This window comes from Parasteatoda tepidariorum, chromosome 8 (genome assembly GCF_982258835.1).
Source record: "Parasteatoda tepidariorum strain Cologne lab strain chromosome 8, Ptep-v5.0, whole genome shotgun sequence".
NCBI classification, from domain to species: domain Eukaryota; kingdom Metazoa; phylum Arthropoda; class Arachnida; order Araneae; family Theridiidae; genus Parasteatoda; species Parasteatoda tepidariorum.
The window spans coordinates 40,069,026-40,083,843 of NC_141762.1; the positions used below are offsets into that span (position 1 = coordinate 40,069,026).

The following is a 14,818-nucleotide window of genomic DNA, read 5'->3' on the forward strand; positions in this document are numbered from 1 at the left end:
TTCAAAGTTATCCAACACTTTAAAGCTTCTTCTGCGAAACAAAATTTATATTTTCTCAACAAATTCCTGACAATCAACAATACTTAATGATCATTTTAAATTTGACTACCAATGTTCTGATCCGCAGACTGGTAATTTTGAACCATATTCAGAAGACAGGGGAACTCCTTGATTAAGAATTGGGAGAAATTTGCCTTTGTTATAGACTTGTCATTGTTAGGATTCCCCTGGACAAAATCCATTATTTTATAATCTAATCTATTATCAAACTATATAAGTCTATCCTCTTATTAAAATCACTCTACAAGGATGTAAAATATAATCAATGATGTACTTCATATTGACTGATTCGGGTGTGGAGAATTCAAATTTGAAATTTGTTTTGTTCCTAAGGCTAGAGATTCTTTTTAAAATAACATTTTAAATCATTTTTCATCGAAATGTACAAGTTTGAAAACGTAATATATAAAGGGGGTTGCGTAAAGGTTGCGACAAACTTATAGGAAAGAAAAGGCACTGAATCAGGATTAAAATAGCATAGGAAACTGTGCCCGGAAATGTCATTCGTGGCTAGGAGGGCTTTCCGTCATCACTTTTTCAGAAGCACAAGAAGAAACACTTCATAATAGGGAAGCACTCCTCCTTCGACCTTTCCAGGAATGCGTTCCTATGCAAATTTAATCCTAATGATGTGCTCTAACTCTGCAGAAGTTTCTCGTGATCCTTGTTATATGTAAAAAATTTTAAACCTGTACATTTCGATACAAAATGGACTAAAAATGTCATTTAAAAAAATCTGTAGCTTGAAGACAAAAACCGATTGCAGATTTGAAATCAGCGATATAAAATTATCTTAGATCTGTTAAAAAAAATCTTATATTCCAGTGCAATAGATTTTTTATCAGAGAATTATAAATATAATGTAAAGGAGATTAAAGAATATGGTATATGGCTAATGTTGTGATAGGTATTTGACTATTACGCCCAATAAGAATGATAACGAAACATGATTGAAGATATTAGTGATCCAAAGGTTTCAAAATTATACGTGAAAGTTATGACGTCGTATCAGTCCAATAATTCTTATCCATCATAAATAGAAGTACAATAAATATTACTAAGATTGAGGCAAATATATCCAAATTTTTTACTTTATAATGAGGAAAAACTTTGATTGGCTTCCTGTTTGTTGTATTTAACAGTACACGTCAGGGAGTTATAAATTATTCTTTGAAATATTGTGCGTGAGTGTACTAACATTGATCTGTTACTATTTTAAGTAATCAGTAGTAATTTAATACCAACACTTATCTTTATTGTAAAAATAACTATCATTATAACAAAAAAATTTTTGCAATAGTTACGCTTTTTTGTATTGATGCTTTTAGCATTATCAGTTAAGAACTTTTAATTAGCTCTCTCAATAATAACCATGAATGCCATGGCATGTAAAATTATTTTGATCCAATATAATTAAAAGTATCGTCGGTGGAAATTTAGATTGAATCGGAATCATCATAGTTATCAAGTTGTCTTCAGGATGAAGAATAAATTGGGGAAAGACGGCGACAGGCGTCATAAAATTAATGTCTCGTTTCATTGCCTTTAACACTAGTTGTCATGAAGCTGCTATAAATCCCGTAAATAAAATAATCTTTTGGCTAAGTTGCGGTACATCTATATGATAAACAGCTGTAATGCATCAGGAGGAAGTAGGGGTAAATCTTCTATTTACTTTGATATTTTTTCCCTTCCTTCGTGGACCAGGAAGGAAACCATAAGTCCTCAGCAATTTATCTTCAATTCCTCCGGAAACTTCAAGGAGTTTACCGCCAATAATTTGCGACCTGCCATTCTGTAATCATTGGTGATCGATGAATTGAACGTTCGACTACAGATTTATAAATCTGAGTCTCCATTCTGTGGAGTAAATTTTTTTTCTCTGTCGTTTGAAGGGAAATTTATTCAGTGAATGATGACATAATTTAATGTGATGTTATCTGAGATTTTTACCACTGAAAATTGAAAGATCTCTGTTACTTTTTTCTACCAGAAGGTTAACGGCAACTTTAATTGAAAATTAAAGTTCATGATTTTGTTTAATGTTAAGAACATGTCTTTGTATAAACTAGGAATTGCTTTTAAAACCTTTTATCATTTGATTAAAATTATTAACAGATTTTATCAGTCGATAAAATCTTCTTACACATATAAGATGACGATACCTATTTAGGAATTTGTAAGAAAACGGTTACCCTTACAATCCATGTCTTCACAATTTCAAATGGAATTCAGTGGAAAAAAAGCTAATAAATCAAGACAAGAATAGGCAATACTTATTGCATGGAACTAATATGAATTTATTTTGTATTAGATTTCAAACTACTGTTTTTTTAAACTACAGTTAGCGTTTCCAACTATGAGAAGTGTTGGCCGAGAGGTATAGAATTAATCACCCATTTATTGGAATTTGAAATTGTATTGCATGAGTTTTAGAAACAAGAGTCTTCGCTTGTTCATCTCTACACCAGGTCCATCCAGGGACGCATCTTTTGCTCGTCTACATTATATTTTTCTTAAAATTATTTTTAACACAAGTTAACTAAGGAGGAGGTCCTTCCGGGAGACGGGACAGACTCTCTCTTGTATGCCCTATAATAGGGATAGGGTCGATTACCTTAAGGCTTAACATAAGTAGAAGCAATGTATGTGCGCAAGTTTTAACAAGTTGTAAGCATTTCTTTCATGTTTAGATGTCTGACATACTTAAATTTTGTCGGGCTATTGAATTTCAGACATTAGCACTGGAAAGACGTACAGGTTTAGTTTGGCCCTATATACTTTGGCCAATTGCTACAGAGTTGCTGTATCTCCAGAGTTTTGTTGCCCTGTTATTCAAAAAATAACTTATTAAAAGTGCTCAGTATTTCTGACTTTATAATTTGATCCTAATGAAGTGTTTAAGTGGTTATTTAATCATTCATGAATTAATTTTACAGAAACGTATATATATATACCTTAGAGGTAGAATTGACGGAGGGGCCAAAATGGCCCATTGATATTTTCGTTGGTATCGCAAGACCCCAAGTAGTTTTGGATATAAAGTACCCTTTTATACGCATTTGGTATGCAATTTTCGTTAAAAAAATTAAAAACATTTCAACTTAACAATAATTATTAATAGAAAAAAAGAAACTAAATTATCTAAGAAACTATTGTGTACGTATAATTGAAAATTCAGCGTTCCGTTTAATCAAATATTTTCGTTAATCAAATCGAATAAAATGCCATAAAATTTTGATGATCAAGTTTATAATATGTTTTCATTAAATTATGAATATATTTCAAGATTCTGGACGTCTAATGTTTCTACATAACAACAAACTGAAAAGGGCTAATCTGGTTTTCTAAGATTTACAGCAATGTTTAATCGTTCTAATATTAAAGGAAGTTTTATTTTGGCTGTAAAATATTTAAATTTAGAATTTTTTCTTCTTTACTTTGAGAATAAGTATGCAAAAGAGCAAGTTCTCAGAAACTGTAAATAACCGATTTACTTTGCATACTCGCATTTTTAATAATAAAGCTGCTGAACTGTTTTAATTTTAAATTATCCAGTACGGATAAAAAGAAATTCTGGCAAAATTACCATACTTGTATGATTCTGACATTTCTAGCAATGAAATCAAAGTATACGATATTTAAACAATTTGGTAATTCTTCGTTCGTGTAGTAAATGTGAACTGGAAATTCTGGTTCTCAAAATTATACCTCGTGTCATCACACAGACACCATTATTAAAAGTATAAAACCGGAAAATAAATCTATATGAAAAAATGGTTTTTATGCTATCCTCTAATGATAAAATTAATAAATTGTATCAAAATTGTTACCAAACAGCATGATTATTAAATCATTTTTTTCGTAAATTTCTTACCAAGGGTCATTACTAAAACGCATCTCTGTGAAAATTATTGCTTTTTAATGTGTTCAAAGAGCAAAAAACAAGGTAAGTTAATAGTTTTGACCATAAGTTTTTTCCTCAGTGAAAAACATTGAATTTCTTTATTCGCAGAGATATTTATTCATGCTTCCAGTTATTTTCTCTTGTTTTTCATTCAATATGTTTCATGTTTTACACATATATACAATGTTCTCAGTAAAATGAACATATACTAAAATGTGGTATGCATAAAGTATAACTTTGATTTGTTTAATAAAGAAACAGTTTCTTTTTTTATTTTTTTTCCTCAAGGGTTAATTAGCTTATAATTGATGTAAAAAAACCTATTCATAAAACGTAAAGGCAGAAAAAAATTCCAGTCTTAATTTATAAGAATAAACACCTCAACAAAATAGACTATATTAAGCAACACATAAGTTAAATAAAGTCACCTTTTTAATTCCAAACCCTATTTTAGCTCACCATTTCACTTTATTTTTCAAACAAGAAAACTCTGCTTTTTTACTTGAGCAAAACTAAACAATCTTGTATACTAAACTTGTTCCAACCAAACGAACAGATCGAGAAAATGAAATTGAAAGAAAAAAAGAAACTAAAACCAAATGAAAGAACCTTTTCAGCATCTCTCAAAAATGCGTTTTCTATCTAAAATAGGGTGTGGCTATTTCGAAAAAGGCGTTAATATGAGAAACGTGTATAGATTCAATTTCAGAAATACGTTAGGGGATGGGGGTGAAAATAGAACGTTTTTCAACAGTAAAAGCAATTCATTTCTTTTAAGATTTTATTTCCCCTTCTTTTGTTCTGTTTTAGAGACCCCTCCTTCAGCGTTCGTCTCGGTGGGATATGGAATCGAATTAGTTTCTAGAACAACTTTTCAATGATTCTTCGAATGCATCAGATCGTTTTTTTTTTCTCCCTGATATTCTGAAAGAAATGTCAGTCCTGCACGCAATAGGGTAATTAAATTTACAAGAAAACTCTGATTCACATCATTTACAGGCAGCCTTTTAAAAGTAAAAGAGACGTTGTTTCGTTAATTGGCAATGTTTACCTGCAGACATTTTTTCTCTTTTAGCAAAAATCGTGTAAAACTATATACCGATAAAATGTTTTATAATTGATTTTTTATTAAGAAAAAATAAAATCTAATCGATAGAGAGGTAGATTCTATTTGTTTAATCTTCAAAAGTTAAAAAAAAAAAATTAAATCCAGCATTTCGTAAAACGTCAAAAAATCTTATAGAATGTCAATTACAAATCAGTAAATTATAAAATACATGAGTTGTTTTGTACATAATTGGTTTGACATTTTATAAAATGTTTCCGTTTAGTCTTTGGCTGTAGCAATAATTAGTATTTCTAAATTTGTCTGATTCTGAGTATTTATAATCTCGATATTTTGATCATGGTATTTAAATTTCCTTTTAACAATGAAATATTGTAAAACATTTTCCCAAAACAACAAAGTGTTTCCTTGAAAAGACAATCTTGTGTCATTAATTTTGTTCAATCCATTGAGGGCTATCGATTTAAATACCAATTTAAACTTCATTTGCAGCAAATTGTGGGTGAAATTAAGTATTAACTCTTATGTGCTCAATATATTATCCTGCATACTGACAGTAATCCGGTTTGTTGTGTTTCTGTTGCATTGTTTTTTTTTTATTCCTCACCAGAAATTTGTCATCGATATTTTGACCTCAGATTGATATTTTAACATCAGAATTTAAATTGCCTTGACCCAAAACTATCATTTATAATATGTGCCTTAAGCATTGCATGGTGTTTTCCTCTAAGACACGATTTAAACACCAATTTAAACTGCATTTGCAGCTGATTGGGTGATTAATTAAGCGTTAACTTAATGCGTTCAATATATTTTATTCCAGATTCTGCTGGCAATCCAGTTTATTGTATTTCTGCTGTATTGTTTTTTTCCCCTCCAGAAATATGTGAACTGAATCTCTATTTAACCAGATGATAGCCAAAACAAAATGATGATACATATGCCATGTCATAGAATATTTAAATGAATGTCCATAGTAAAAGTAAAAATATGAGTCCCCAATCATATCGATTCACTCGATTCATTAATTTCGCATACTCCTTGGCATCTCTTTGTAAACTCGTCTGACTTCCATGTCTTTATAGCCTCGATATTTTGACTACGACGATCCCCTCTCCTAGCATTGGGTGTACAGTTACGTCTGCTATTAATTATATATCAGAGACTTAGAAAGAGTTGTTTTCCGAAGTCCTGTTCCCTGGAAAAGAAGGGGTGAGGTTGCAGACGAAGAGATCACATTCTCCCTTACTGCATGGTAGCTGCAACGATCATTATTGTGCGCTTCAACAATAATGATCTCATTATAGCAAAGGACAGACTTCTCTCTTGCTAGCGAAAAGTCTTGTCTCATTTTGTGTTCTGGAAGGTTGAGGGGGACTTCATTACGTTCGCATTGGCTAATTAGTAGGAATTCTATGCCTCTTTGCTGCCTTAGATTTGTTTTGGGATGACTTTTATAGTCATCAGTTGAATTCGATTAACTTTTTACTCCCACTTTAAATTTCTATTTTTATCAATTACGCGTTTTTATTTTGTAATAAAGCAATTATTTTTTATCATTATTGGTTAAGGAGTTGGCAGCATGAAATGAATTTTGACGATATTCATTGATTATGAAATCAATGGTTTGTGACATGTATTTTTACATAAATTTTACTTTATAGTTTTTTTTATTTATATTAAAAAAATATGCATTTTTATAACGCTATTCTGTAAGTAAAATTTGTGAAATTTAAAAAAAAAAGCAGGCTTTAGTAAATGGCTTTAATCATGATGAAAGTGGGATTTACTTATCGGGCTAGCTCTTAGTTCTATTAGTTATTTAATGCTTAGCAATAAGCTCAGTTGAAAATAATAACCACAAACGCAGCTCTCATAATAAGAAACAAAATGTTAGAGAGTCAAGGCGACAACGCTCGCCTCCCAATGAGGTGAACCGGGTTCAAATCCCAGAAATGGCAGGCTGATATGAATTCTACACCCAGCACCCACCAACCACAGTGATGGCGTAAAATAATCGCCTGAGGTAGAAGGATCATCGGTCAGAATCCCCTAGCTACCAAGTTAACCGTAAGAGGCATTCGTGGTTTTCCTCACCATGTAACGCAAATACGGGTTAGTTCCATCAAGGAATCCTACACGAAGGCAATTTTCGCCCAATGATTGGTCCCTTGTCTTCTGTATTGGGTTCAAAATTACAAGGCCACGGAGTTGAGCATTGGTAGTCGTTAACTCAGAATTGGGTCACGGGTTATAAATGAATAGAGTGTATGTAAGTGCCAATTTGCGCATGGTATATTAAATAGTAAATAAACATATCCTTTTCTACGAAATGTGTCCATATAAATACATTGCAAGTCATTTTAAGATAATGTGATATAAATAAACTGCTCAGGTTTAAGAAAATACCGTGAGTAAAAAAATTTTAGAAAATTTAGGCCAAATATCTAAAGTAATCTCTAGATTACTAGAGTAACTAAATACACATCAAATCAAAAAACCAAAAATATGCTTTGAAATATTTTCAAAAGCTACATTCATGATACATTTTACACACTATTGCAATTTAAAGTGCTTTTTTATTGATTTTTTTCACATATTTTGCTTTAAATAATGTCTCATTATTCAAATAATGATTCATTGTTTTAAATAATGCTTTGAATATTGCTCATTTGCAATTCAAATATATCAATTAAATATTCCTGATAATGCTCATTTGTTTTAAATAAAGATTCGTTGTTGTAGGAGATTTTACCTATTGAGAGCTTTTTATTTTCTGAGCTCGTGCTTGACTTGATGATAAAAGTAACAAATAACTGAAAAAATATAATACTGACAGATTAGATCTTGACCAAAATTAAAAGCTCTTTTCGTCAGATCGAAAAAAAGATTTTACTTCCATGCTTACCTACGGGAAATAATGTGTACAGAATTTTCTTATTTATGTAGCAACTGGTTAATATTTCTGAATAATTTTGGATTCCATTTATTAGCTGAACAGTGCTCAGTTGATCTTGAGTAAAGAAATTTTAATGTTGCATGAGTAAAGAAATTTTAATGCTGCAAGTATTTTGAAAACTTTTTCAAATTTTAAGATTTCTCATATTCCAAGCTTTAAGAATACTTAAAACCTTAACATTTAGAATCCTTTAATCAGGATCAATAGAACGGAATTCAATGCAAAAATTGGAATAAAATATTTTAAAATTGTAATCTAGTAAATAAGGAATTCTTGGAATAAAATCCTTCATAGGTTACCATAGAAAAATCATAATCATTTTCCCTTTTGATGTGGACCCTTAAATCTTTACATTTGGGCAGATATTTTTAAAAATATAACAACTTTAGAGATGAAAAACTATTTCCAATTCGAACTGTTATATAAGTTATCGTTATACAATGTTATCGTTGTTAATAAGTGAAACTACTTCTCCTTTGTTAGAGCTTCTTTTTAAGCACGTTCTGTATTTCTAATTTTAAATATTTTTTCTTCAATTTGCAGGTAATTATTTTTTAAATCTAGGTATCCATTCAGCTCGTTATGGATGGACTATTAACAAAATGTGCTTACATCAAGTTTTAGTAATTGTTTATTTAATAAACAAATTGATCTTTCTAAATCAACTTTAAAAACAAATAATGATGAATGAGAAAATATTAGTATGAGAGAGTTAAATGAACAAGGAGTAGAGCCTTCTAGTTATATTAAAAGTGCCATAATAATTTTGATAATGCATAAAAATTATCATTATTCTATAAAATAACTCTAATATAATAGTCAAGAGTAGCATAAATTTCAGTTTAAAGTCTCGATTTAATCACATGATATTATTAACTAATTTGCAAATTTCGATTCGATTTTCGATTAATTTATTCAAGTAAAACCGTACATCATTCAGATTCTAAGAAAGAACTCACTTTGCTTTAAAATTAGCAAAAATCAAGAGAAAATTAATAAACAATTGGAAAACTGTCTAAAAGTTTTTGAAAATGACTGAATGTTCATTATAATCTTACTAAAGTTAATTTTAAAGTTAGACGAGTAATTTAATTTTAAAAGATTTCATGTTGAAAAGGTAAATTATATAAATTTTAATAATGCTAAGAATTTATCTCTAAATCTTTAATTTATATCAAAGAAATATTCGGTGCCAAAAATATTTCTTTAGAGTTATTTTTTTTAACAGAATAGTATCCGAAATATACATGAAAAAAATCTTCTCTAAAAAATCATACTGATATGCCCTACAACCTGAAAATATGACAAAATGGAATGTTTCATAATTTTAAATCTTAAAAAATGCACGCTGTTCATAAAGGAATTTTGTCAATGTATATAACTGTTGGCTATTGTTTTGCTATCTAGCTATAACTCTTTTGCTAACTAGCTTAATTTTAGCTTAATTATTTAAGTTTCTTGAAAATTTTAAGTGATATTTCGAAAAATAAAATTATAAGATCAATTCAGAATGTTTTTACCAGTTTTCTAAATTATACTAAAGTGTATGGAAGCACAATCACTATTTTGGAGTAAGGTTTGTTTTATTCCAATATTAATATCTACTTTTACTTTCATCTTAAAATAAGGCTGACTTTGATAACTTAGATTAAGAAAGAAAAAGAGCTTTTTTTCTGGGAATATTGTTTTTGGAATATATCATAAAATCTTAATGCACTTTATAATTTTTTACCAAATATCTAAGTACAGTTTTAACTAATGAAAGACTTTCGTATACTAAGCGCAAAATTCTTTGAATTAATCTCTAAATTGAGGAAACTGTTTTAATTTTTATGTTATTAGCATAGAAACATACTGTTCCGAAAATCAGAAACTGCCCAATATAAGCTAACCTGTTTTTTTTCTGAGAGAATAGTTAAGTAGGGTGTGGTGGGTGATTTTGGCAAAACAAAATTGGTGTTTCCTTTTCTATGCAAAACATGCTTATTGTTCTCACTTTCATTTAGTCTCATCTCAATCCATCATAATTAGGGTTCCACCCATATTTCTATTTCACCTTCATATTAAATAATTGTAAACTACAAGTGGAATCGTGCATTTATATCCGCTTAATAGAAATATGCCCTTTATGCACGCGAAGCTAACATTGACTTGAATGAATACAATTTTGGTAAAATGAATTTCATTGTCTTTTTTTTTACCTATTTCTTTGTAATGGATACGACAAAGCTTTTATTTGATTATTGACTAAAATAGTTAGTAAATAAAGGCAATTTTTTCACTGTTACATTAAAGTGCTTTCAACGATATCGCAAGATAATACGTTGCTTACTTACAAGATAATGAGTTGCATCATAATTATGCATTATATGATTCATATCGTATTTATGGTAAATTGAATATCATTGTCTTCAACCGAAATTGTTTTCTCGATAAGACAGCTTTTCTTTGATGACAACTAAATTAAAGACAAATTTTGCTTTACTGCTATATTCTTGTGTTTTAAACAATTTTGCAAGATAATACTGTCTTACTTATAAGGTAATGCAATAAAATTATCTATTATGATGAAACTCAATATAAAGCCAACTCAACTTTAAAGACGCAAGTGGGCAACCTTTGTGTTAAAATGCAAACTAAGGCAAACAACGTTAAAGAGGGCAAAAATATTTTTAAAAATATTTTTGTGCTCTTTAACGTTGTTTGCTTTAGTTTGTCAACCGTAAAGGTCCAGAAAGGGTTAAGGCTCAACAATTATGTGGCCAAAAGCATGATAAACTTCTCAAGCTGATACCTAAAGATTTGAAGCTTGAGTTTCGAGCCTCCGCTAAGGTTCAAACCTCAGTCTATCACAAAGACAGCTCATTGCTAAATTGCATTTTATTCTGTGACTGATAAATTTCCATGTACCAAAAAGTATCCTAGTGATCTCTTTGACTGCTTTTAAAGGACTTAGTTAAAACGAAGTTTGATTTCCATAAAAGTTTCAACTTAGGAACACTTAATGGTGTTTAAAGGAAGATTATCTTTAGTCAAGTTAAGAGGCCACTTTAAAAAAAAATATTTTTGCAATGCAGAACTAATCAGTTGATCGAATTCCATTCTGCTTAAAAACAAATAGACATTTTATCACCGTTCCAGTCAATAGTGTGCTATTTATCAATTCACTTAACTTCAACAGTATCCCTTGTAAACCTCTTTTGAGTTCACATCGAGTTTATTAGATAGATTATTAATTTAGTACAAATCTGGACAATAGATAAAGGTTAAAATATCAATTTAAAAATTTGTAGCAAAATGGGGCAGTGTCACACAAGCCACACAAGTGTTAACTTAAAAGGGGGCATAATGCTTTCTATTTTAATAATAAACAATTTGTAAAATTTACTGGAAATTTATAAAATAACGGCATACAATGGAACAGTAGTTTCCAAGTTTTTTTTGTTTTGTTATGGAGCCCGAAATGATCGATCTTATTTTGGCGGAAGCCCTAAACATTAGGATTAAAGTTAAGTTGCCATTGTGTGTATATTTTTGAACAAAAAACTATTAATAATCGTGTCAACATCTATTGAGAAAAATGAAATTATTCCTCGCATCATTTTATCAATTAAAGTCTTAAAATTAGGTTTTTTGTTAGATAGTTGAATAAAAAGATTTAAACATGGAGTCCTAGAATGTGAAGAAAAGGACATTAGTTCAAAAGTTATTCAGGGAGGTTTTTTTCCTCCCAGTATAGCATATGTTTAAGGTATTTTAAGCTTTGCATAATATTTTGTGAATAATTTTCATTTACTATTTCTTGTAGGTATTACATTCATCTTGAAAACTTACCATGGTCGGCGTGCCACCAAGATGTCTTGAAATTTTTCGATGGAATTACAATACCGCCAGGTGGCGTATCCATTTATTGTAAAGATGCATTTGTTGTTGTCACCAACAAGGAGGACTGCGTCAAGGCTTTAGCACGCAGTGGGAAAGACATCCATGGGGCAATCGTCCAACTTGTGAGTTTGACGAAACGTGATGCTTTTAGACGAAAGTGTCAATGCATTTCCAGAAAGTTGCAGTTTTCTCCTTCCGTTAAAAGAATTCGACCAACTGTTGTTCCAGAAAATTCGAAAAACACGTTCGATGTTTTCAATCCAATCGAAATTTATATTTCAGATGAAAATAAAGAAATTCTGCAACAGCAACCGAATAAGAGAAAATCGAAAAAGATAAGGCCAACACTGCTTAAAGATCTAAAACAACTACAAGTGTTCGAAAAAACCGATATGAAGGTTGGTGACCAATGTGTGAAAAAGATTAAGTTGGCTGATGACTGGCTAATTTCTCATCTTGAAGTAGCATGAATAAAAGTTTCTGGAATTGCACGCTTTAAAACATATTGAAAAAGTACTAAATAATTAAGAATAAATAGATACCGGTTTTGTTATGCAATCGTATATAAAACAAACATATTTGCCATTCCCGTTTTGTACGCTGGCGTGCAAAGTTTAAAGACTTTTATTACGGAAAAAATTTCGTTTCAAAATTCTAAAATTGCTTTTTCTTTTAATGCTAACAGAGTAAAAGTCCTTAAATTTTGCAAATCAGTAAGAAATTCAAGGCAGAATTTCCGGCATGCAATTTGAATGTAATCAATTTCATAACACGAAATTTTAGCCTTAATTAGAAGCCTGTATCCAACTTCTATCTTTTTGATTGATTGTACAACATTTTATTTGTATATCATATAATTCGACTAAAAGAATTTAGCTGAACGTGATGAGTTTCGTGGTAAAATCGTGCAATTATATGAATATAAATTAGGGATTATTTTATTGTCCTTAATCAATACCAAACATTTTAAATCTGTTTTTGTATATGTGTATGATTTATTAATTTGCTTTTGAAATAAAATAAATGTGTATCAAAATATGTTTTCATTTTTATTAATCACTAGACTTTTTTTTAATGTAAACTATTTGAAACAATTGACAAAACTAGTCCTGAAGTTTTATCTTCCTGCATCAAATATCTTAAATTTTCATTTTGAAGATAAATTAGCCGAATAATTCTAAAAATGATAATAAAAATTATATTATTGAAGTTAAATTAATTTTTGGAAGTACACATGTGTCGAGATTTATACAACCAATTATATAACCAGATATTAAAATAGCGAAAAAAATGTCATTTAACCTACTGAAATATTTAGATCATTAAGTAAATTAATCGATCACTCTATCGAAAAAGTATAGTGCATTTTTAAATAAAAAAGTCCTAGCAATTTTCACTTTAATATGTATGTAACTTTCTGTCAACTAAGTTTATCATATTTAAGAACAGAAAATTCAAAAAAAAAAAAAAAAAACACTTCACGAGGCCCATCCTTTATAGATGAGGCATGTGTTCAATCGTCTTGGGAATGTCTTACTCCCCCTACCCTTTATAGCCTTTTATTTTACACGACTTTGTCATAATTGAAAATCCCTGTTTTACCCAAAAAAAAAAACATTTAAATTAAAGACTAAAAATATATTAATATGCTAAACTTGTCTTATAATTTAAAATAACTGCTAAAAGAAGCGGTGTAAGATATAGAGCTGGTCGAAAATATATCGTCGAGCAAATGAAAACCACTGAGAAAAATGTGCAGATGAAAATCAAATCTTTTTCTAATCAATATTGTTTATATAATAATAATAATAACAGTCTACAATCAGAGGTCCCTCGCAAATTTGGCTATTTTAAAATAAAAATTTCGATCGCGATAAAGGTAAACAAAAGTTAAAACGGTAACGTTAGGTGACGTCATTGAAAGCAAATGCGACAAAGAATATCATGATGTCCAGAAATGGTGTTTCAGCAAAACTGAAAAAATTTTATTTTAAAACCAAGAGGCCTCCAATTCTGTCTGTTGGTGCCATGTAGACTACTAAAACATCCGACCGAGAGCTATGAAATGTTGCATACTGATGGTTCAAAGAGCGAGAAAGGTCACCATAGACACTAGAGCATTTTACTATGAACCGTTCGAGCACACCATAACTGTGCTCTGAGCTATCATGGCTTCTTATCAGCGATACGGCCGGGGAGGAAAGCGGCAGCCCTAAGGGTACATTTAGATAAGACTCCCCTACCACGACCTGACTACAGATGAGGAACGAATTGAATACTTGAGAAAAATGGTCCAACAATTCAACACTAAGAAGGATTTAGATAAGAGGATTGATTTCTTTACAAATCGTAATCGAGATGAGCCTGCAACAGCCCATGATAATGAGTTACATCTCAAAGCCGATCGGAAAAGAGGGCACGAGCTTTTACCTGAGGACACTGCCTTAGAAACAACGACGCCATTTGAAACAGAAATGACAGCAGACTCCGATACGCCTGCAGAGACCTCAGAGGCAGCACCTACCTCCGATTCTGGGACAGTGGATCTCCTGATCCAGTTGTTGATTCCGTCAACATAGAGACGGATCACGATCCAGAACCAGAAACCAAACAACAGAAAGAGAAATAATCCGACTTAAAAGCACCTCTGTCCAAGAGATGGAAAAAGAAAAGCAATCTTACCAAAGACCTAGAAAGACTGATAAAGACTGCACTACTACTATTATACATCGAGAAGCTACACCTACAGCCCCGGTTAACAGATGAGACTTCCCCAGATTACCTGAACAGAAAGGGGATCTACAACCCAGTAGAAAACTCAAAATTCTTATCAGAGGACATAAAATCAACGCTGATACTTCAGACATCGAAAAAGCCTTACTAAATTTTGGACTACGACCAATCAATATCGAGCAGGGAGAAAGAGACGTGACCAAGAGTA

General features: G+C 30.8%; 1 protein-coding gene across 2 annotated transcripts in view; it reads left to right on the forward strand.

The window, feature by feature from the left end:
• Positions 1-12,913, forward strand: part of LOC107449702 (uncharacterized) — a 33,152-nt gene extending 20,239 nt beyond the window's left edge. For both annotated transcript variants that reach the window (XM_016065312.5, XM_016065311.4), the window contains exon 2: positions 11,801-12,913. In XM_016065312.5, coding sequence (XP_015920798.3) covers positions 11,801-12,347 — 547 coding nt within the window. In that variant the 3' untranslated portion in view covers positions 12,348-12,913. The remainder of the gene's footprint in view (positions 1-11,800) is intronic.
• The last annotated feature ends 1,905 nt before the right edge of the window (positions 12,914-14,818 follow it).